General features: G+C 38.7%; 1 protein-coding gene across 1 annotated transcript in view; it reads left to right on the top strand.

Annotated features, from left to right (window-relative positions):
- Nucleotides 1-24,565, top strand: part of PTPRN2 (protein tyrosine phosphatase receptor type N2) — a 612,734-nt gene that overhangs the window by 237,903 nt on the left and 350,266 nt on the right. Inside the window, exons 7-10 of the mRNA XM_068146020.1 lie at nt 98-352; nt 1,675-1,715; nt 3,401-3,756; nt 22,901-22,987. Of these exons, the coding sequence (XP_068002121.1) occupies nt 98-352; nt 1,675-1,715; nt 3,401-3,756; nt 22,901-22,987 (739 nt within the window). The remainder of the gene's footprint in view (nt 1-97; nt 353-1,674; nt 1,716-3,400; nt 3,757-22,900; nt 22,988-24,565) is intronic.

Raw genomic sequence — 24,565 nt, 5'->3', positions numbered from 1 at the left:
CTGAACAGCCTCAATTCCCACAGTTTCTTCTCTGATACAAGCACGTACGCTTCATGTATGCACCTAAATCTTGTGTTTATATTGTTTTGTGGTCCAGAGACGCTTATCAAAGATGTATTGAAGGACCTAGAGGAACACCAAGTGAATGTGGAGAATCTCAGCTCAGCAGAACTGGATGAGATTGCTGATACTGTCGCTAATGCAATACAAGCTGTTGGCATTCAGGAAGAAACAGGAAAGGGTGCTGGAAAAAATGAAGATGACAAAGCAGAAGCACAAATGAAGAAAGGAGATGCTCAAGGAAGGGCAGAGGTTCAGACTGGATTAATGGAAAACAGTGCTAATATACCAGGTATTAATTCTGAGACCTAAGTACAGCCAAATACAGCTACCCTAATGTTCCTTTCTTGTTTCACACTAGAGCTACACTCTTTAAAATGAGTTTTAAAGAAGACAGAGGAGAAAGCTGCTGCGTTTTTCCTTGAAGGCAGCAGAATTTTAGCCTTGTTGTTTTGTTTTTGCAGCAGGTAATTTATTTGCCAAAAATGGATCTGTTTGTGAGCCCTTGGTCTTCAAGCTTCACAAACAAGATAAACCTGCATACGCAATTATACTGAAATACAAAGTGCTTTGTGTTGTCTAATTTCTCTTTCTTGAAATTGACATGTTTAAGCAAAATGATAATGAAAAATGATTGTGTTCCAAGAGTGTACTTCAAAATATGTGGGGGGAAAAAAATGTTTTACAGATAATCATTCTTTAACGTACCACAATTACTTGCAGAAGAAAATCTTAGAGAGGTACAGATAGAAAATTACTTGTTCCCTTTCCTGCTTAGGGAAATAAAAGAGTTATTATGGTTGTTTGCTTCTTTCTGGATGCTTACTTTGCTGGGGATGCAGATTGAGGAGCTCCAGTAATTGCCATTAATGAGTGGATACCACAGCAGGGCATAAGTCACCAGTCCTCTGTTCTCTACTTCAGGAATGTTACGATATACAGGATACCAAAAATATATGCTATAAATGGTGATTTTAGCTTACTGTCTTTTTTCATGGTGATACACTGAAATCCTTACTATTTAGGAATATTCTGATTCTTTTAATTGCCATTTCTTTTTTTATAGATTAAAACGAATAGACTTGATGGTTTGTCCTGAATCATGCTGGGAGAGATGAATAAGAATAATTTCATAAACCAAAAAGCCAGCATTATTATTATCACTGCAATTAAACTGTAATATGGTTTTGGTAGATGATACCTATTGAAATAAATCTTCTTCTTCCACCAAAATTGTATGAGGGTTGTATTTGTTTCCTTTTTCTGTAATGTAAATGTCTATTCAGTTAGCTGGAACCATTTTAGTGATTTTTTTTTCCCCCATAGATATTGATAAACTGATAGGAAGATTGGACACTTAATTAGCAAAATAACACCATTACATTGGCTCTTGAAGTACTCTGTCTATTGATCTGGCATTAATTTACTATCAAAATGGGGTTAGAATAGCAATACTGATTTATACAGTGCTCTTTACACTGCCCTTTCAGCTTTGATGTCTTAATGTTTAAATTGCATGAAAGACCACCACTTCAAAGCTGTTTATGAGCTGTTTGTTTCAGATATGATGCTTTCCCTTCATAACTGCATACTTGTTTTTTTCATACCCTACAGACGATGGAATGCATGAAGCTCGCGTGAGAACGGATAAAGAGGTAGAGTATCAGTACTTCAACAAGTATTCCAACTCAGGCATGTAAACATGTTCCCTCAGAGGATATGTTTTTCTGGGAGGGTTTAAAATTCCCTCTCATTTCAGATGACCTATCTTTTTTTTCCTTTTCTTATAAACTTTGCCATTAATTCTCCAAGTAATTGAATATCAGAAGTATTTCCAAAGCTTTAGTCATTACATCTCTTACCCTAGGTGATAACACCAGTTTGGGGGATTTGATGCAGATTACTTTTACAGTATTCCTCATGAGCTTTGAATCATCTACTGTACTCTGATGTCCAATGCTCAGACATTTTTGAGGTGTATTCATCTTTCTTTTTCTGAGTTACATGGAGCAGAAAAATCTCCAGGAATTAGTCTTAAAATCTGCTGTGAAACCTTTCCTACACTATATCAAAGGCTAACGCTGCAAGATTCATATGTGGGCAAACCCTCTTGTCTTCAATCAAATCCTCCTAGTAGCTGCCCATCCCTTAAGGAGGTAACACACAAGTGGAAGTTTTAACCACCCACATGAAATTATTTGTGAAATGAAGTTCACAACAGACTTACAGAAGTTCCCATATATAAGTTTTTTAGTGACGATATGAATAGTGGTTGTGATAGGTTGGACACGATGATCTTGAAGGTCTCTTCCAACCTGGTTTATTCTATTCTATTGAAAAGAATATGTTGATACAGAGCACTGGCCTTCCAGTATCATAAGGGGGCCTACAGGAAGCCTGGGGAGGGACTTATCAGGATCTCAGGTAGTGATAGGACTAGGGGGAATGGAATGAAGCTGGAGGTTGGGAGATTCAGGCTGGATGTGAGGAGGAGGTTCTTCACCATGAGAGTGGTGAAGCCCTGGAATGGGCTGTCCAGGGAGGTGGTTGAGGCCCCATTCCTGGAGGTGTTTAAGCCCAGGCTGGATGAGTCCCTGGCCAGCCTGATGTAGTGTGGGGTGTCCCTGCCCATGGCAGGGGGGTTGGAACTAGATGATCCTTGTGGTCCCTTCCAACCCTGACTGATACTATGATACTAAGTGCCCAAAAGCTCAGCTGCAACAGACTTTTGTAATGAAACTAGCATGTTCCAGGCACATGCTTTGACTTTCTCACAAACAGTTTGTCACAATTTCTGGAGATAACTCAAATGTGATTCATCATGTAGTATCTGTTCCCTCTCTTGTGTTATGACTTGTGAGACCCCAGAGGTATGTGTGTTTCCAGTTCAAACACTTAAGAGTATTGATGGATATTTCTGTTAATTTCATTAACTCATTTGATAACAAAGCTTTTGTCTCATCAATACTTAAACACACAGACACAAGCAAATGAACACTATGAAAATACTAGCAACATTTTATACTAGCTGTTCAAGACAGAGGAAAGGCTACATAGATTCTGTGATAAATAAGAAGAAATTAACTGTTAGCTATGGAATTTCTTTGCCCTTATTTAAACTATTGAAAAGTGGCATAATTTAATGCTCATTTATTACTACTGAATACACATTATGTTCTCACATTGACTGGCAGCATATAGAAATTAAGAAAATGACCATGCAACGTTTGCATGAATAGACTCTCCTATGTCAATAAGAGTTTGAAAGATTATCTCCAGGTTTGGTTCATTGTAACATCCCTGTGTTTATTTTAAATATAATAATATTCTTTTAATACAGGAGAACACTGCAAAACTAATTAGCTTCTTGAATGAGAATGCACTACCTGAAAATACACCTAAAGAATCTACTAAGACCGAAACCAAGAAATCTGAAGACAGTAATTCTTCATCAGAAGAAATAAATGCTGGCGTGGAAAACGTAAAGAGCGAGACTTTCTCAAGGGAACTTACAGCTGCAAAGAGCAGTGATTTGGAGTCCAAAGACCCAAGTGATAGCCAGCACTGGATTAAGAATTCTTTAATGAAGGGTGGAAACTCCTATGAAGAGCCTCAGAAAAATATGGGACAAGGCTTACAACTTGAAGTGAAGTCTTCCGATGATAAAGAATACGGCTATATTGTGACAGTGAAAGAGTAAGTACAGCAGCCACTTTGAATGGCTTTTTTAGCGGGAGAAAAGATAAAGTCATTGCACCTAATAAAATATGAATGTACAAGAGGAAAATGCCACAGGCCTGATTTTTAATACATCTGAAAGTGTTTGCAACCTCTTCAGTACTTTGATGAAAATACAGAATTTTTTCTTATAGTGTCTTTTCTCCAGTGCACGAGGTATTTAGTTTGCAGGTCTTTTGCTTAGACCTCTCTCTATCTTCTCAGGGTTTAGCGACCTTCCAGTATGTCAGTAGGTGTGATTGTTTTGGGATGTGGGCTTTAAATATTTGACTTGAAAGTAGCTTAAATATCAATGCATGAGTCATTCTTCCAAAAAAGCGACACGGGCTAACAAAGCGCAGCATTTTCTCTGTGGCTTCATTTTGATCTGAAAGTAACACACATAGAATTCCAAACATCACATATGCAGATAGTTGAGAAGGGAAGACCTAATGATTTCAGGTCATGTCACTAATGAAGCAGACATTTAATACTATACTTTGAAAGCACAGCTTTTTTCCCTAGCTATACACCGTTTATTACAGGAACATTTGTGAGCTTAGAATGATGTGGGTGTTTTTAAATCCTTTCATCTGTTTGAGAACAATGTTATATTTGCTTAGTGATCCTAACTCATCCTCTGTGAAGAAATCAGGAATACCTAGGATGAGTTTACAAATCTCTGCCCAACAATATAAAGAAACTGAAACAGAAGGTTCTGTAGCATGGATTGATTCTTTTGGCCATCTCAAACCCATTAATAGGATCGAAAGCAATAGGATTGTGGAAGATTTGGTTCATTGTAACATTCATTGAACCCCTGTGCCAGGGGAGGTTTAGACTGGATTCATAGAGTGATTGCCCATTGGAATGGGCTGCCCAGGGAGGCGGTGGAGTCGCCATCATTGGAGGTGTTTAGGAGGAGACTTGATGGGGTGCTTGGTTGCATGGTTTAGTTGATTAGGTGGTGTTGGATGATAGGTTGGACATGATGATCTTGAAGGTCTGATCTGGTCTATTCTATTCTATTATTCTATTCTATTATTCTATTCTATTCTTCTATTCTATTCTATTCTATTCTATTCTATTCTATTCTATTCTATTCTATTCTATTCTATTCTATTCTATTCTATTCTATTCTATTCTATTCTATTCTATTCTATTCTATTCTATTTTCTATCTTATTTTTTTAACCATGCTGTGTTGCTTTGAAATGCAGATGGCTGGGTATCAGAAACAACTTGTTCTTCATCATCTCTCAAGTGTTACACTTGAGAGAGATTGGATCATGGAGAAAGGATGCCATTTAGTGGGAAGATTTATACAGTGTATGGAGGGACAGGTGGAGTGAAAGCTGAGAATCAGCAGCTGTAAACAGCAGACACAGACAGAGACAAATGGAGACTTCTCAAAAAGTAGGGAACAAACACCTGCTCCTTAAAGATAATGGAAGGAATAAATTTCATGAGAACTCAGAGGATAGCTAACCCTGAGTTAGTTACCAGAATGAGAGATGCTAAAGGAAAGGGCTCACTAGTGAAGACATAGTGGGGATGAGAATTATTTTAACAGAGCCTTGCATTGCTATCTTGTCCCATCTTGGATTTTATGTTTACTTTTTTAATATTGAATTTATTCACTTTCTAAAGAAAACCAATTCTAGAGTTTAGAAAAGACCTTTTGATAGTTTTGAAGTACTTGTTTTAAGGAAAGTCCCTAAGTTGAGGTCCTCATACTTCCATTAACTTGTCTGTATGTTGGTAACCACTGCTAATTATTATTTAATGACCAAGTGCTTTGGATTTAATTAATAACTTTTAAACTACTTTTGCAATTACACTCTTCAACTGTTTTCCTGTAATGTTCTCTTTCATTGACTGGTTCCTGTAGCAGGCTCACTATTCTCAAGAACATGCTTCAGAACAAAGCCAGTGACTACGAAATAGTTTTACAGGTTTTTTGCTATGTTGTAGCTCAGTCCTTCAGGTAGGCTACATTTCTATTTGCTTTTTGCTAAGGGGACACTCAGGAGTTTCCTTTTGTGATTTTGAAGTCAGTCTACCAGAAATTAATGTAATACCCTAGTTTAACAACACCTCCTTGTTCCTGCCTATGAAAGCTATGTGAAGCAGTAGAAGCTCTGTGCTACTTATCACAGGTCCTTTAACTCACATCAGTTTGGAAAGCACCTCTATATTCAACAGTATCTTATTTAATACCATCTCCCATGACCATCCAGACTTATTTGGCTCATAATTTTTCTAAAAGCTTAGAGCTTTTCACAGCCCTTTATAATGGGGAGAAGTTTTGACATTCAGTCTTCATGATATGTAGATTCTTCACTGAGTCATCTGTTTCTCTTCTTAGCTATTCCCCTGCATATGGGTTTTCCCCAATTGATGTTTATTCAGTGAACCTTGCTGAAGAAGGTAATTTGTCCTAGAGGACTCCATATACTCAAATAACATAGAATTGTTTAGATTCTTCACCATTTTCAATGCCAGAAAGACAAAAAGTACTTTTCTTAGTTACAAGATTATCACAGTTTTAGTAACTTTCTGGCAAGATGCTTTTAGATAAACATTGGGATGTCATCAAAAATGTTCAGGAAAAAAATTGCAATGAGTTAAATGAAACTACTTCAAATTATTTGAATTATAAAATATGTTTATGAAAAGTGATTTTAGTTTTTTATGGTCACTACAGCTCACTACACAAAGCACAGACTGTCTGGATTCAGAAAACTTACCTGGTAACTCCTCACTACATTCTTAGCACATTGAGCATGAGAAAATGTCCTCTTCCCCAAAGTTACTATAGACAAAAAAAGAGAATAAGATTTTGTTTTTTTTTTTTTTCCCAGTTCCTAATACAAAATGAGTTAATTATTATGGAGAATTACCTGATTGAGTTGAATTAAAAAAAAACCGTTTTGTACCAGGATTACGTTTCAATCTGCAGCAAACAGATTCAGAGTTCTTAGCCCGTAACTTGCAGCTCTTCAGTGACTTGACCATCCTCAGCCTCCAAAAACACTGATTTCATTTTGAGTTTTGTGGTTGTCATTACATTTGTTTGGAATAGGTCTATCTGAAATGCAAGAGTAAAATGAAAAACTCATGTTTTGCAAAACAGAAGTTATAGATTCTGGACTTTATTCTAAGAACAGTAACACCTGTTCAGGGAATTGCACGTGCTAAAAATGGATTTGTCCACTTTGCAGGAAGAGTGAAATACCTTCCACAGCAGTTGAGGGATCTGTTACATACATGTGTTTCCCACAACCATTTCTTTCATACATAAAGTGGCCTCAGAGAGCAATTAGGTTAGTGTAGCTCAGTCTCAGTACCGACTTGTCTTCATGAATGCTGCTGTATTTTTTCTTTTGGAGGAGAAAGGCTAGAGAAAGGGATATTTGTTAACTATCATTGTGCAGAAGAGAAATTTTACTGTCCTTTTAAGGAAAATTTCTTTAGTAAGCATCCTGTAAGGTTTTGTACCAGAAACCTTACTGATTGTTTGCAGTAATTAAATACTATTAATAAATTACTTGGGTGTATGATATATATTTACATATAACTGGACCTGAAAGTTATTCATACAGTGAAGTATGAATCCTAACCAGATCTTTAATCCATGGCAGGCTAAACCCACTCTTTTAAAGGAGATGACTATCACCTGTAAGTGATCAGGGAATTGATTTCAGAACTAATCTGTGATATTTTACAGCTGGACTCAATGATCTCAAAGATTTTTGCAACCTAAATCACCTTGTCATTCCATGATTTTGTGCTAAGATCTTTATGCTCTTTTTAAAGTTCTGTACTTTAAGTAGAGAAGATGCTAGAGCTAAAGGTAGACATGTAATAAATCTTTCTAACATCCTGAGTGTTAGACAAATTACTATGTCAAGCATCTTTCTTCCAGCAATTAGCACATTTAAGACTATAAACCTAAAATCATGATTTAAGTGAGTGTTTTTAATCCACTCTTCTGCACACGAAATGTCAAAATACAACTTGAGATGCACTCATTTACTTACTTTCCTCCACGAAGCACTAGGTCGTAGTTTTGATCCATCACTTTTTATTTGCCATGGCTTTTTTTGAGCAGCAAAGCTTCAGTTTTATAGCTGAAACAGTGTTCTTTTAGAGAGAAAGGGAAACAGTCGAACATATTTGTACACTGGGGATAATAGCTGGAGTTCTTTTTGCCTTCCGATCTGAAAATGGAACTAAAAAGATATTATACGCAGCGGTATAGTTGAGAGATGTCAGGGGTGATCCGTTCACTACTAGATTCTCAGGCTTCCATGGTTTTGCAAGTGTGATCCAAGGAGATATTAAGACCACCTCAATGAACTCCTAAGATGCCAGCTTTTAATTGTGCCACAAAGCAAAGATAAACATTTCCATGTAATACTTGAAGAAAAGATTTGTGATAGTTTAAAGACTTGTCAAACGGCAGCCTGATTATCAATGGCAAGAACAATAGGTCGCTCCTGCTGTGTTTGTCGAGTGACCTTTCAGATGGTTGGAGCAGTGTAATCCATACCAATCCATAATATCCATCAGTGCTAAGCTTTGGAATGAATTGACAGGTTCAGTGCAGAAAATTGTCCAACAAATCCTCCACTGTGCTGCTTCAGCACTTTATTATGCTGAGAAACCAATCAAATGGAGTGATTTACTTTGTTTACTCTCTTTTCCTTCAAAAAATTGGTATTTTACCACTGTATGACTTGTGTGAAAGAGGTTGGTTCCTTTCTCATAGCTGCTCTGACTGTTTTCTGCTGCTTTTAGCTCTGAAATTCTAAAGTAATCATATAAAGTTACCTACAGGACATTTTTATTTGCACGCTGCTTTGGCATAGTTATAAAATATGTCTCTGTGTAGTGGAGATACATCAGTGTAAACTCTCAAATCAGATAAGTCTTTGCCTTTGGACAAAAGAACTCTTCCTATTTTCTGAAATTCTAGTTCTTCAAGTATGAAAAACTGGTTTTCCATATAAATACAAGACCACAAACAGCTCGGTGAAGGCCTGTGGGCCAACTTCTGGCATTGTTGTATTAGTTAATTCTTGGATATTTTGTGTTTTGTCATGTTCACTCTCAATCCCAGACTATGTAAAATTTTGCAGGCTGTGAATCTGTTCACAATGTGGTAACTTAGATGGATCACACATTCATTTCTATGCTTTTAATTTGAGGTAGATGGTATTCTGCTCAGATGCTATGAAAAAGCTGAAAATGGATCCTTGTGTTCATAAGATATAATTGCCATGGAATATGATTAGTCTGACCCATTTAACATGCTGAAGAGTTAGGTTAATTCTAAGTGTTTGATATTATTTCCTCACCTTTACAATGGTGATAAATGATAATGCTTCACATGTAATGATTACTTTCCTCATGATGTTGTTCAGGTTATGATCCTGAAGCTGGGTTGTAGAGAACTCTTGGTTTATTCACTAAATTTTCTTTTTTCCTGGGCAAACCATTAAAGCATTGTATTTTTATGATCCTCATTAGTTGTTTTCCCCACAAAGTGCATTTTAATTGCATTTACAAATGAAATTTAAAAGAAATAGAAGAAAATTAATCACAATATCTACAGTAATGGAACAGTGCTGATAGGTTTTAACTATTCTTTTTTCTTACAGGAAGGTCTTGATGTTCCTTAGAAGCTGAGCCTTAGTATTCCATGATGCTTTTCAGCTCTTTTTAGAAAACAAGTACATTTTAGAGAATCACAGAATTAACCAGGCTAACTTTACACACTTCCAGGGATGATGACTCCACCACCTTCCTGTGCAACCCATTCCAATGGTCACTCTTTCTGTGAAGAATTTCTTCCTAACATGCAACCTAAACTGCAAAATTGTTTTAGAATCATAGAATTGTTGGGGTTGAAGGGGATCTCAAACATCATCCACTTCCAACTGCCCTGCCATGGGCAGGGACACTTCACACCACATCAGGTTGCCCAGAGCCACATCTAGCCTGGCCTTAAAAACTCCCAGGGATGGGGCTTCTACCATCTCTCTGGGCAACCTGTTCCAGTGTCTCCCAATCCTCATGGTGAAGAATTTCTTCCTAACATCCAATCTGAATCTACCCATTTCTATTTTTTTTTTCATTCCCTCTAGTTCTATCATTACCTGAAACCCTGAAAGTCCTTCACCTACCCCATTTTCCCCTCCTTTTTTCCTTTCCCCCCCCCCCCCCCCCCCCTCAAATCCCAGAGCACCTGGGATCTATTGGAGTCTCCTCCCATCCCAGGTGCGGCCACTTGGCCCTCCCCACCCACTCCCCTTTTTAATCCCCCCCAGGAAGGGCAGCAGCCCTAAGCTGAGCCCATCTGGGCTGGAGGATCCTCCTCTCATCACTGGTGAGTGCCCATGGTGCACACTGGGTGTTGGTGGTGGTGACAACAAAGGCCGGGGGGCCTGGTGGCCCCCCGGTTGTTAGGGCTATGATTGATGACTACTCCAATATCATCTATGGGTGTTGGCTGTATCTCCTTACAGGTGCTGAGCTCCTCTGTGTGGTATCTTGGCTGGTGAGGGTCTTTCCTCTGGCTCTGGGATGGGTGCAAAAATAGTGGTGGTGGAGCAGGAGCTGTTTAGTCAGATGATATGCTGCTAGTTACACTATTTTATTCTTGTCCTTTTATACATGTGTACAAGCAGAAACACTGATTCGACCTTTTGTGCGTATCTCAGTGTCCTCTTGGAAGTTGTTCTACCTGCAATTGCATTGTCTCAAGGGCAAAAGACTTCTGCATTTTCTTCTTTTAACTTTAACAGCTAGTTTTAAAAACTGAAATTATAAACATAAGATAGAAAAGCTCTTGCTACTGAAGTCTGTTGAAGTCAGCAAAGGAGAGCATTCTTCACATTAGTAGAGAAGTTAAAAGTACAATTTTTATCCTTCAGGTTGTTACTTTCCTTGCTGTCTCTCATGTATATCCATCATTGTTTTTAAAGCTGAAAGTTTTGCTTCTGATAACATAGCTTGACCCTCTACCTAAATAATACAGATGGAAAATAGGAGTTTAACCAGTGCAGACAATTCTGTTGTTGTGTCTCAGCATTGTTAACTGCTGGACAGACATAAATTCCAAATCTTCCATGGCTAACTCTTCACATGCAATTATTTATACTCCATAGAGTTTTCTAGGCATAATTTCTCCCTCTTTAATCTTCTAGTTTCCTTGTGATGCTTAAAAAGTAGCAAAGACCATATCCCCCACATTACTGCTTCACTGCCCTAATTCTGTTATTACCCATTCCCATAGGAAAATGCTACTTCATGCTTCTTATTCATGTGCAAGAATATAATAGAATAGCAGCAGTTACTGTAGCTTAGCCATAGAGAGCAGTAAATACTGGTGAGTTTATTTCAACATCAGCCTTCAGCTTTGAATACTTTGAATTTCTTCTTATCTGTTGCATATGCAGAGATAAATATGATTGTCTGTTCTACCTCTGCTTGGCTTTGCTTTTGTGCTTCTAAAAGCTGTTGAATTTTATTATCTTGGAATATGATTCTCACCTGTAGATTCATCACCTGATGTAGATTACTTCACTCATGGAAGGACTCTTCATTTGTGCATCTTTCCCTTGTCCCAGAGCTTCATTTCTCCTGCTTTCTATTGGAATGAGCTCTGCATTTTTTACTTTTAGAGGAACATCCAGACCAAAATTTTGAATTACTATAGCTGGTCACCAGCTACAATCTGTCACACTAGCAACAGTAATGGCAAGAAATCACTCTGATCCCTTGTGCTGGTAAATGGCAATGAATGGGAGTGTGTCTGAAGTCCTCAGTAGTGCCACAATGACTAGCTCACATATTTCTCTCTCTCTCCATGTAGCTGAACTGATATGGCTATTGGTGTAGTTTCCTGGGAGAGGCATTCCCAGACACTCCTGCTTCTGTCTTTCCATGCCTTATGTGCCCTGTTAGCATATCTTGTTTGAGTCTCACGTTCCAGCTCTTTTGGGACAGCATGTGGTGCAGGTACTCCACAATCTCTCTGTGAGAAATTTGAGATTTCACTGAAAACTCCAGGCTATAGACCTTTAGCCACTGATCCTGCACACTACATATCCTTGAGTGTGAGGGATGGGGCTGAGAGCTGGGCTTTGTTTTTATAAACAAGTGATAGTCATTAAAACCCTGAGATGCTGCAATATCTCACAATACCATATGGTCAATACTTTTAGTATATTACAGTGTTCTTCATCTAATTATCATGTAGTTCATTATAAAACAGTGATGAATTTTAAGCTTTTGAAATGAGTGAGAAAAAGAAAGCCAAAGATCAGGATTCCTGGGAATGCAGCAAACCGAATTATGCAGTCTATTATTTTTCATCAGTGCTGTTGTGCTCAGTCCTGGGAAGCTCAGATGTAAACAAGCAAGCATTTAATTTTCACACCTGATGTTTTTCTTTCCCCCTTTTTGTGTTTCTTAACTCAAATAACATACATAATGTAAACACCACACCCCTCAAAATTAGAACAAAGTAATTCCATTAAAATGATGTTGCATGAGGAGAAAAATCAGTGGGGACTAATTCAGAACAGAAAAAAAACCTATATATTTTTTCTTTCAAGTAGGTATTCTGGCTTTGCAATGGCACTCTTTTTCTAGCATATATGCCACAATCTAACCTATAGGTTAGGCATGTACTGGTTAGGTATTTACTGGTTGATAGTAGGCTGAACATGAGCCAGCAGTGTGCCCAGGTGGCCAAGAAAGCCAGTGGCATCCTGGCCTGCATCAGCAACAGTGTGGCCAGCAGGGGCAGGGAAGTCATTGTGCCCTGTACTAAGCACTGGTTAGGCCACACCTTGAGTACTGTGTCCAGTTCTGGGCCCCTCAGCTTAGGAAAGATGTTGAGTTGCTGGAACATGTCCAGAGAAGGGCAACAAAGCTGGTCTGGGGTTTGGGGCACAAGCCCTGTGAGGAGAGGCTGAAGGAGCTGGGGTTGCTTAGGCTGGAGAAGAGGAAGCTCAGAGGAGACCTTATTCCTGTCTACAGTTACCTGAAAGGAGGTTGTAGCCAGGTAGGGGTTGGTCTCTTCTCCCGGGCGACCAGCACCAGAACAAGAGGACACAGTCTCAAGCTGCACCAGGGGAGGTTTAGGCTGGATGTTAGCAAGACGTTCTTCATAGAAAGAGAGATTACCCTTTGGAACGTGCTGTCCAGGAAGGTGGTGGAGGCACCATCACTGGAGGTGTTTAGGAAGAGACTGGATGGGGTGCTTGGTGCCATGGTTTAGTTCATTAGATAGTGTTGGGTGATAGGCTGGACTCAATGATCTCAAAGGTCTTTTCCAACCTATTCTCTTCCTGCTTGGAAACAATTTAGAGTTAATTTCTTATTAGTCTGGAGGATAATATTTATTAAAATGAGTTTTAAAATATTGAAAGTTTCATCTTAGAGAAATGTTTGTGTTACTTCTTTCTTTTTACACTAGGTTGTTGGATATTCTTTGTCATTTGCATTATAAGTTGGTCTGGGCTTTAAGCTGCCTTGAAGGAAGAGGGGAAGATATGGAGGAAGAGAAAGAATGAAAAGTAAGAAGGGCAATAAAATGTATTATTATCAGTTGTCCTCCATTGTATTTACCAATTGTGTACAAAGGAGTAATTTGATATGAAAGAACAATTTAGCGTTTTCAAGGCTTCTTTGTTTCAGAGATTCAAGGCTCATGACAAATTACATTACAAAATACATGAGAGAGTATTTTGGAGTCTATTTCAGCCTCAGAAAGGATGACATCACAATTATAGCACAGGTTTCCGTTGGCCATTATTTCCCTGTTTCTGCTAGTAACAAAGCATCTGCATGAATTTGTTGCTGTTATAACAGCTGGAGGTAGTACGTGTTTGAAGTAGTGCAAGTACAGGCTGGCACAGTGTCACACTTGTGTTATAACTGTGGAGAGTTGATCCTTTTTGACTTCTCTATCACTCTTATGTTTCTGTGATGCTGTTATCTCTTCTGACCTTCACAGCCTGACCACTGCCATTGATTTTTACCAGGTGTCATGTGGGTTACAAATTGGTCTGGACTTGAATCTGTCTGTATTAAGAGATTAAAATTCATACTTAGGGGTGTTGGGAAAAGAAGGGAAAAAATTATGGAAACTGGGAATTTGCTGAGATGTCAAAACAGAAAGAAGCTTTAAAAGGTTTTATGGGCTACTAAAGCCTGTGAGGAAACAAGCATAGAAAAATGAAAGTGCAGCCCAATGCAATAAAATTGCAGAGTCCTTAAAATGATTACAGTAACAGTCCTGTGCAGTCAGCTTTCAAACAATCCTGTGAGTAGCTTTGTGCTCAGAACTTATTTGGTTGCTTTCATGACTCCTGAATAAATGTGAACCATGTACAAAATTAATCATTACTTAACAAAATTTGTGGCACAGATTACATTCAATCCTAATTAAACCCATCTAGTGCTAAAATATATTCCTTCTCCAAGCCTTTACTGGGAGTGTGTGCATCAAAATGTATGAAATGACACTGAAACCTGACAAATGACCCAAACTCAGAGACCAGGCAGGCTGTTGTGACACTGTGGAGTTGAAGCATCAGTGCACAGGACTTTCATTATAGTCGTGGGATGAGTTCCTCTCAGGAGTACTTCACAGTATCACCAAGGTTGGAAGAGACCTCAAAGATCGAGTCCAACCTGTCACCACAGACCTCATGACTAGACCATGGCACCAAGTGCCACATCCAATCCCCTCTTGAACACCGCCAGGGATGGTGACTCAACCACCTCCCTGGGCAGCCCATTACGACAGCTAAGAACTCTCCCAGGGAAGAACTTCCAGACAAGAGAAATAAGTGCAGTTTTGGTGTCTAGTTTTTGTTTGTTTTGGTTTATTAGGCTCAGAATTAATTTAATGACAATGCCATAAATTGAGGTTAAAATGTTACCAGTAGCCTTTTATCTCCTCTGTGTCCTGGAGCAAACCACTCTAATGTCACAAGTTTATTCTGTACTGTGTGGATAGTATATATCTGTCTTGTGATGAGTGAGACTTCTGTTATATCTAGAAACAGAGAAGGGGTTGAAGAATTTGGTAACCTTCTACTGATGGCTGCCAACCTAACAAGAGTGGGTTAGTCATGTCACAATGTTGCCATGTTTCCTCTGATATGCCTGGTGCTGCCTGACGTGGTAGGAACACTCATGCCTTCTGTGAGGCATGTGTAGATGACACCATCTGCTGTGTATTCCCTCCTTGGGCAAGTGCGTCATCTTTCTTCTGGATTGCAGGGCATGTGATTAAGAGGTTGGTAGCTAACACCTAAATCAACCAGGTTTGGCAAGTGACCTTTCAGGTCAGAGAAGAGTGGTGTTGATGTGCTAGAAAGGGCCACAAAGCCATTTCCCAGGAGACAGGAGTCAGTAGTAAGAAGGGAGGTAAAATCTTTTGAGAAACCTTGGTAAACCACGTGTGCTTGGTTTGGTGGCATCAGCAGCTCTTCCACAGTTCAGTTACTACTGAAAGTTGAAAACAAAAAGGTTTACATCTACTCATTTATTCTATTTCATACTTCAGCAACTGAGTTTCCCATTATCTTGCTGGTTAAAATATTTACTAATCTTAGCAGAAGGAGGAGGGGAAAAAAAAGGGGGGTGTGTGTGCGGCGGAAAACCTCAACTGTGTTGTTAAAAATAAACGCTTTTCTAGTATTGTTTTTGGCTTCTCTGAAGTGAAGAGGTGCTGTAGTCACAGACTTGGAGACCACAATAATAAGTTACTGTTCACATCTTAAGTCTTGATTATTTTTAGCTGAAGGCCACTGAGCTTCTGCCTTCAGGAAGCAGTGCTAGGGACCTTGTGTTCTCCTTCATGACAGCACTGCACCTTCTGAGGAGATACATAAAACTCTCCTGGGAGAAAAGCTGCTGTTGCAACAAAACTGCAAGTTGTTCCTACCCTTCAAATCAACAGGAGATAAATGGGATGCTCTTCATACTGAGTTTAAGGAGAGTGAGTCACGGAGCAAGAGCTAGGGTATCACTGGGGATTAAGAACTGATTAGGAGATAGGAGAGGAAGATTCGTCATGAACTGCTGCTTCTCATTGAGTAGAGAGATTAGGGGTACCCCATGGGCAAATTGTCTCTGCTAGGATGAACTATGGAGGATTTAGAAAAATTCTAGATGGATTTAAATACATTGAGGGATTAAGAAGCACAATGGTACATGAAATTCAGCTGGAATAACTGTGACCGAATATTAGATGTTGACAGAACCCAGATCTTTTTCCTCATGGCCTGAGCTCTGAGGTTGTGGAAAATGCTGAAGAAAAGTTTTGCTGTGTTTAGATGCACGAATCCTACCTGCTGTGGTGGCACATATTATGGGACTTGAAAGTTGAAAAGAAGACTTGCAAATGCTGAAGTTGGTGGCCCATTTCCCTGTTGTGTACTTCTAAAACACAAGCTGGTCTAATACATCTCACTGAGGACAAGAGTTCAGCAGGAGATTTTCTTAAAAAGAGAGAGATTTTTATAAGTAGTGAGTATATCCATAATCACATTAGCTAATTGTTTGTAGATTGGTACTATAATCTCATTCATTTATTTTCAGAAGGAATGCTCTTGCTGTGAGGTGTAAGGCAAGAAGGACTGATTGCTGATCTCTCTTGATTCTTTGCCTAGACTGCAGTGCAGAGTCGGATACTGAATCTGTTGGAATCTGGACTTTTCATGGATAATAATCTTTTATTTGGTCAGGTGTTCTTAGTAATCCTGGGATAGAATATGGATGTTTTTTTACAGGCAGTAGCCTGTCCCATGTGATTTAAAGCAACCTCCAGTCTTGTGCTGGTGGCTGCTGCTGAGAACTGAACTCAGCATCTGGGGTTAGTATATACTGCTGGGGATGTGCTCGCTTCAGCAATTGCTCTTATCACACCTTTTTTTCTGGCAGTGGGAACTGAAAATTGCTTTCCCCTTCTTTACCCTTTTCTCTCAACTGCTTTTAGCAGGCAAAGTAATCATAGCTGGTACCTGCCAGCCCCTTGCCTGTGGTGAGGCAACGCTCAAGTCCTGGCATCCTGGCTCATCCACCTCTACTTGCCAAGCAGTGCACTGAGGGAGGAGATATCGTGCAAAAGGAATCAGACCTCATACTGGACCATGAATGTGTGTGGTTAGAAGTACTGAAGCGGTTGTCTCCCCTTCAAACAGACCTCCTTTACTGGATTTCATCTTTTGTGTTTATTATAGCAGATAACAACAGTTCCTAGTGTATCTGAGAGTTGTTTTAAAGAAACTCTGAAATAACTCCATATGCCTCAAGAGTCTCATTGCTCACTCTGATCCATGTGACAAATATATCTATTATTTTCCAAGCATAGAGGGAGGGTGGCAGCTTGTGCTGGAGCTGGCTGGGCTTCTCCTCCCAGCTTCCCATAAGCAGGGATTTTGCCTGCGGCTTAGTCAATGCCCATGCTGCTGCCAAATGGTGTTAACAGCCAGAGAAGACTAGTCCTCAGCATTTGTTCTAAAGGTGGCATTTTTATTTGACTCTCTAAAGCATTTTTTGTTAAGGTTTAAAGCATATTTTGTTAAGGTTTAGCTTTTTATATGTAGTTCTAAGGATGATTCTTAACTTGCAGCACTAAGGAGGAAAGAAGACTGCCGGTCCAAACTTCTTTCTAGTACCTGCATGTTTTATATTGGTAAATATTGAAAGTGGTTTTAAAGTAAGAATTAGTCTAAATGAAACATGTCACCTCCTCAAAAGCCCTAGGTGCTGCATTCAAGTTCTACATTTCTTCCTTGAGATGTGGATTCAATGCTGTTCCAGCTGATCACAGAAGCAGACAAACTTTTGAACCTTCTTCAGAGGAAATAGATAGAGGGAAGATGCCACTGTGCTTGAGCTTGGAAGGCAAAAAAGAGGCTGAGTGAGAGAGTGGCATTTACCTCCACAGTAAAAGCACTTTCTGATGCTGCTGGGAGGATTGTAGTTAAGCATTCAGGCAACCTTTAAGCTGTAAAGAAATGCCTTGCAATTTTACTCCTTAAAATAGGCAAAGTGGCCTTCATTGCCAGTGTCCCAATTTAAGCAAATTTTAGGTGAATTGAACCCTGTCTTACTTAAAGTTTCATGGGGGATTAGATTGACATTTAAGGTGTGCAATTCCCAGTGCCAGGCCTATTTCTGTATTGTAGATGATTCTTCATTTTTACAGAAAATAATTCAATTGAACTAATCTGACAGGGCTGACTGGATGACCATTATAGTGCTGCATTACAATTGCTAAACAGACTATTGGAAGGGCACTGGGTCCTGTCTGGTAAAGACAATACATGATTTGGATGATAGCACTAAGGGAACATTTCAGAGTTCAGTAAGTGGGTTTCCGTAGACACTTGGCAGTTGAGAGGAAGAAGAGCAAATGAGAGCAACTGCTTATGAGACTGACATAACCTCAGTGTAACATTGAGCTATGTGTTGCTCTTCTTGGGCTGGGAGCAGGCTTGGCAAACACAAGCAATCAAGCCATCTGTATAACTGGATCAGATTTTTCACTACCAAAATGGATCAATTTATGGGATTGTTTTGACAGGCGTGTTGGGAAATACAGAACATATAGTTTTCATCATTGTTTACTTCTGTTTTGCCTCTTGTTCTCTTTGACTTTGCCCAGTGGCTTTTATTAGAGTTTGAGCTCCATTTAGCTCAGCATGCAGAGCTGGCTATGCTGCCAGTGTCGCTCCCTGCAGAACTCCTCATGTTCCCTCATTTACATGTTTCCTTCTTGTTCTTCAACCAGAAGGGAAAGTTTTGAGCCTTTAATGCATAAATCATTAGGTCCAGGTCAAAAATAGACAGACCATTATTCAAAGTGATTGTTCTCACTTTAGTTTATCTTGGGAATTTCTTGGAAATGTGGCATCAATTTGTAGCATTGTTTGGATAATTGCAGCACGAAGCTGAACTGGTCTTGAGATCAGCATCCAATATTCAGCACTAGCCTTTTGTCAGAGTGGTCTAATTGGCCATTTGTGAGGCATGTCTGGTCCATAAGGCTCCTACTCCATTTGCCTGCATTTGTCAGAACCTCTGTGCTGAGAAAGTTTGAAACAAAATTTTTGGTAGGGAAATGAGGGAAGATTTTTATTATAACTAGAAGTTAATTTTCATGTTACTTGGTATTCATTACTACATCTTTTCTCTATTTGGTAGGAAGAAGTATATATAGCCTTTAAGGCCAGCCAAGAGTACTGCTCTTTCTGTTCTTAGATCCAGAATGGATGAAAGTCAAATAACAGCAGTCTTTTATTCAGTAATATTAGCCATCTGACAGAGAAAGGTGCTAGCAGTGCCTTCATTTTACAGACAGTGAAGTTGAGAGTCAGGATGATGTCTTGACCGGGGTAACTTGATCGACCTTCTCCAGATGAAGATTTATTCTGCTCCTCATTCATAATTGTGGTAGAAAGATATATATATATATATATATATATTTGTAAACCCTGAAGGAAATATTTGTATTTAACCTCTTGTTTACTTCTTCATTGTCATTAACCTGTCAAACAAAGTATATTGTACAAATAATATGAGATACAGATTTGCATCTAAGTGAGAGTACTGCTACTGGTTCAGGAAGGTCTGAATCTGTCAAGAAAAAAGGAGTATTTAGGCTAACACTTGAAGATAGAGATGGCATTAGAGGATAAAACAGTGGAGGGATGTTGTTTATGCATGTGTCTTTTATACTTTTTGACTCTTTTCATCTTCCAAGATCTAGACAACTGGAGATGGAAACTGAAAAAGGATCTCAGAGTTATTTTAAACTGAGATGTATCACTTTTTGGTTTAGGTGCTATTGTCATATCTTAGCCCAACTAATGTGAAAGAAAATGCAAAAGAGAAATATACAGTAAGTGAAATGACAGCAAAGGTAGGAAGATGCTATGCCATCCAAAACTTTATTCTTCTCAAGGTTGAAATCTACACTGAAGGTGATCAGGAACCTTCAAGGCAATCAGAAAAAGTAGTAGTAAAATCAAGGTGAATAGTTAAGACACTGCAGGAGCCGTTAATTTACTTTGCACAGAAAGAGTTAGCTAGCCTCAAGAGAACTTGCAAAGCTTGAATAGTGTCTATGGGTAGGGCTTTCTGACTTTTGTTTTTTCCAGTACATGCTTTGTGTATCTCAGGCCAATGTAAGGTTTAATTTCTTCTTTCAGGAGTTTGCCATTACTGGTGTTCTGAAATCACAGGCTCCCAAATGAAAATGCATGAGTTGGACTTCTGTGGTAGCATGTCTGGAAATCAAGGGGCCATAGCCCAGAGGCTCGCTGTTCCATGTATTGGGTAGGCCTGTTGCCAAAAAGATATTTCCCTTCCCTCATCTCCTGCTCCAGAAAACTAATGACCATTTTGACAATTCAGACAAAGTGTGGGCCACGCCTCCATCCTTACCTTACTTCCAAGTCTTTGGCCATGATGAAATCATTGGGGTTGTCTAAAGTCTTTCTACTGCTACAGTTTCTGTGTGAAGTATCTCACTATTTGTTCCCTATCTGAACAACTAATTTTTGGCTTTGGTTTTTTGGTTTATGTAACACTTTCCTTTGAATTAATTTCATGGTTGTTGAGCCCTCACAATCAATAGGCTAAAGGCAATCCTTGTACAAACCATGCAACACTGAACAAAGTGCAACACTAAACAAAAGCAAAGCAGAAATAAAGCATGGAGAACGATGTTCTGGCATTTTTAGACAGACATTCTGAATATTCAACTCTCTACAATGCAGCCACCACAGAACTGTAATAAACTGTACATATGTATGAATGTTAAGTAGGAAAAATAGCACTGGAAAATATTGTTATACAAATTAATCATTATTAACATGAATCCTCAATTGTGACAGTGTGATCAGTGATAGTATGGGTACTGATTTTGCAACTCTTTTGTGCCTTTATGAATTACAATTTCTTAGCCTTAGTTTGTGAACCTAAGTGTTCTCCTTTGATATTGGATAAGAATTACTAAAACTATTCCTGGATGTTCAGGTTTGCAAAATGGTGCCTTCCAGCACCACTTTTTCTTCCAGTTTCTCTCCTGTATACTTGATGGGTTGTAGCATTCAAATGCTCTGATTGCGTCTCCCATTACTGTTGCCGCACTGCCTTTTAGCAGCATTCCTGGTTTTGAAGCTGGTGAATACTTTCCCAGTGGAGGAGGGGAAAGCAGGGAGTAGGAGGCTGAGCTTTTACAAATGTGACTCCTTTGGTAAGGGAAAAAAAAAAGACACCAATGCACGCAGCAGACTGCCTGCACCACTGCGTAGACTTGCTATTACGGTAAAAGCCCACTTGCTGACACCAATCATTTCCATAAAATTTCAGCCAACATCTTTGGGAGAAAAGATTTAATTAACACATAAGCCCCTGAGTCACTATGACAATCTGCTTTCATACTGATGGGAATAATCACATTTCTACCCACTGACAGCCCTTGAAATATAGGGGTTTTATGAATAATCTATAGTACTTTTTTGTGCCTTCCCCCCCGTCCCCCCTTACAGAAACAATCAGATTCTTTTGTTACTTTCACATAAGAACATTTCTGTCTTAGACGTCTCGAAAAACTCTAAATTTATCTGGTGCCTTGAGGGGCTACCTCTGCTTGTGTGACAGGAGGTCTCCTGAGCATTTTGGCTTAGTAGCATGAAGTAGCAATTCCATCCTAACCAAGATCCACATGAGATATTCCATTATTTAAATAGAGGTGCCCTAAGGGCAGTATATGAAGAACCCAGTGAAATAAATAAATAAGCAGTTCTCATTGCAGAAAATAAATAAAATTGTGGCAATGATTACCATGATATAAAATTAGATTCAAAAACTTTCCCTGTGAAGCAAAAAATAATAACCTAGGTGTACAGCTTTGGGAGGAAAAAAAACAACCCCCCTCAGTCCAGTTGAAAAGATCATGTCTAATAGTACATACTTTTTTGACACCTCCTTCTCCTACTTGTTATAAACCCTTGAAGGAAAAATACAGAGCCTTTTTTCCCCCTGGGTTAGTCTCTTCACAGTTGTTCCTGATTTAGCATGGCATAAGTTAGATAAGTATCAAGCTTATAAGGTTTAATTTTATGATCTTTGGGACTTTAACAATGTTAGAGAATAATTCTATCACCACATTTAGACAGAGAATCTGTTGTGCTCGGTGGATCTTCTTCTATCATTTCCTTATCTTTTTCTTACCTAATACTTTTATATTTGGTTCTACAGTACTGAACAACAACAAAACAAGGTAGGAACTGTGTATTAGGTACGGAATGTTTTAAATGTATCCTTTTAGAGTTGTAGCAACTCTAATAACCTGAAATTTTTTTGCAAATATAAATTTTGCATCTAGGTAAGTGCTTTTTTTTAAATGGTAGCAATCCTCTTGTGTTAGGCTTGATTGCAACCTGTTTTCTAAATTAAAAAAATGTAAATGTGGCATTGACAAAGGTTAGAAAGACTTAAAGTAGGTTCTGTCTGCAGTGCATGCACACACCAATCTAAATCCTACGTATCAAATCAGCGTCCCCTGGACTGTGCACCTTGCTCCATTGTTTACTTTCAAACCCATAATAATTTTATATCCCTTCACTGGGTGAAGATTCATTTTAAAAACTAATGAATTTAAAAGTATGCTTTTCCCTTGTCCATTTGATACTGAGCCTGCAATTTGACTTTCATTGTTTGTTTCCCTCCTTGTCTCGTCAATCCTTTTCTCTCTTTCTGTCCTTTTACTTTATTACATTTTTTATTGAGGACCGAGATGAACTGGTTGCTGCATCATGGGCCCATTACACTTCCTAACAATTCCATTTACACCTTATTGTTTGTCTTATTGCTGGAAAATTCAGGTGATTCATCATGCCTGAAGAAGCACCTGATCCCAATTCCCTTGATATCACGATCACTATGTGACAGGAATACAGTTAGTGGTGGCTTTCAGACTCAAAGAGGCCAAGGTGATAACTCTTTTGGGACTTTTAGCCTCTCAAGTATTGATGAGTTCCATTTTCATGATGCTCTGTTTTCTTCCTCCCTTTCAACAGCCCCATCAGTGTGGAAAAGGGCTTGGAGTTAATAAATGAAGTGGCAGATCTCCTGAAGCTGCAGATGAGTGCCTTCGATGACATCAAGTATGTACATGGAATTTGTCCCTTTTTATATTGCATTTCTCACAATTTTGTAATAGCTTGTCTCACAGGACAGAGTTAGCGTGCAAGAGACCAAAAAAGAACACTGTGATGCATTTTATAACATCCCCTATGCACAGGAACAAATTATTGTGGGGGAAAAAAAATATATATAAAGACTGAAGTTTTCCTCTGCCTCCATAGGGAAAAATAATCTAAGTGCTGCAAAAATATTACCCTCATTATTTAACAATTTTGAAGTAGGGAAAGCCTTGTGAAGGGTCACTATACACACTGCTGCTGAGGGGGGAAATTTCATCAGAAACAGATAAGAACTTAGGTCCCTGGTTTTGAGTCTGGCACATGGCACTGTAGGTCATGCCACTTGTTCAGCTATTCATTTAACAAGTCACGGGGAGTTCAGCTGTGCTGAGGTACTGTTTTTCTTCATATGATTCATACTGATGATTGCTCTGATGTTAATCTCCTGGAGTAGCGTGTCCTGATTTGTCATGTTTAGTAAAAAAACTTTGTATTGGGGATTTTCTGAAACCATGTTGGTAGGAACATTGCTTCACAAAACTGAATTCTTCCTTTGTGAAACAAAAGATAAAAAGAGTTTGGCAGAAAAGTAATGGAAAAAAGGGGAGGGGGGTGGTGTTGGTGTTGGGTGTCAGCTGTGAGAGTTTTAACAAATTACTGGAAAGAAGTCACATCTTGGCACAGAAAATAACCGATGCCTGGGTAGCACCCAAATACTGCCTATGTTTAGAAGCTTTGAGGCTACTTAGTGTGGTCCACGAGTCAGGTTGTGAAGAGGACCATCTTCCTCAACTCTGTGTACTTCCATCAGCTTTTATATAACCTTCAGTTCTGGAGAATATAACTCATAGTTTAATACTGTGTTTTAAGCCATTGTCTTGAAGTTTTGTGTGTTTTTTTTTCTTCCAAATAATAACAAAAACCTTTTTATTAATGTGCATAGAGGTAGAAATAGACTACTGGTGGGGCATGTTTGCTTAAGTTGTTTGGAAGGAGAATGTTCACATATTTTGTTTGCTAGAACAATTCTTTATATTGATGAAAGTCCTTTTGCTTGTATCTTATTTAAATACATATTTTAATGAATACTGAGTTATCAATTACAAAACTATGATAGCATAGTATTTTCTTCCATTTAAAGACAACTGGCAGCCCTGACTTTGAATACTAGTAGAAAAAGTTTGCTGCACATTTAAAGGGGTAATCCCATGGAAGATTTTTCTCTGCTGGCATCAGCTGGTTCTGCTTCATTAACTTCATTCATTTACAGTACAAGAGCACTTTCACCTACCTTTGTAATTGTTAGCATAAAGCTTTCGGTTATGTTTTTATCATTTGATAAATCACAACAACATTGCAATTGGCAGGCTGTGGATTCGTTCTCTAATGAAAAATATCCCTCCAGTGATACAGCTAGCTATAAACAACCTTTTATTATCATTATTTTAATGTGTGACTTTAGGGAGGCTGGTTATTTTGTGTTTGTTAATATGCAGTCATATGACTGTACTGAAACTATTTGTATTGTATTGTCAGTGT

Source organism: Melanerpes formicivorus, unplaced genomic scaffold, assembly GCF_026170545.1.
Source record: "Melanerpes formicivorus ecotype bairdi unplaced genomic scaffold, bMelFor1.0.p_v2 SCAF_13, whole genome shotgun sequence".
Taxonomy (NCBI): domain Eukaryota; kingdom Metazoa; phylum Chordata; class Aves; order Piciformes; family Picidae; genus Melanerpes; species Melanerpes formicivorus.
Note: the sequence above shows the minus strand (reverse complement) of the source record. Positions and strands in the feature narration are given on the sequence as shown.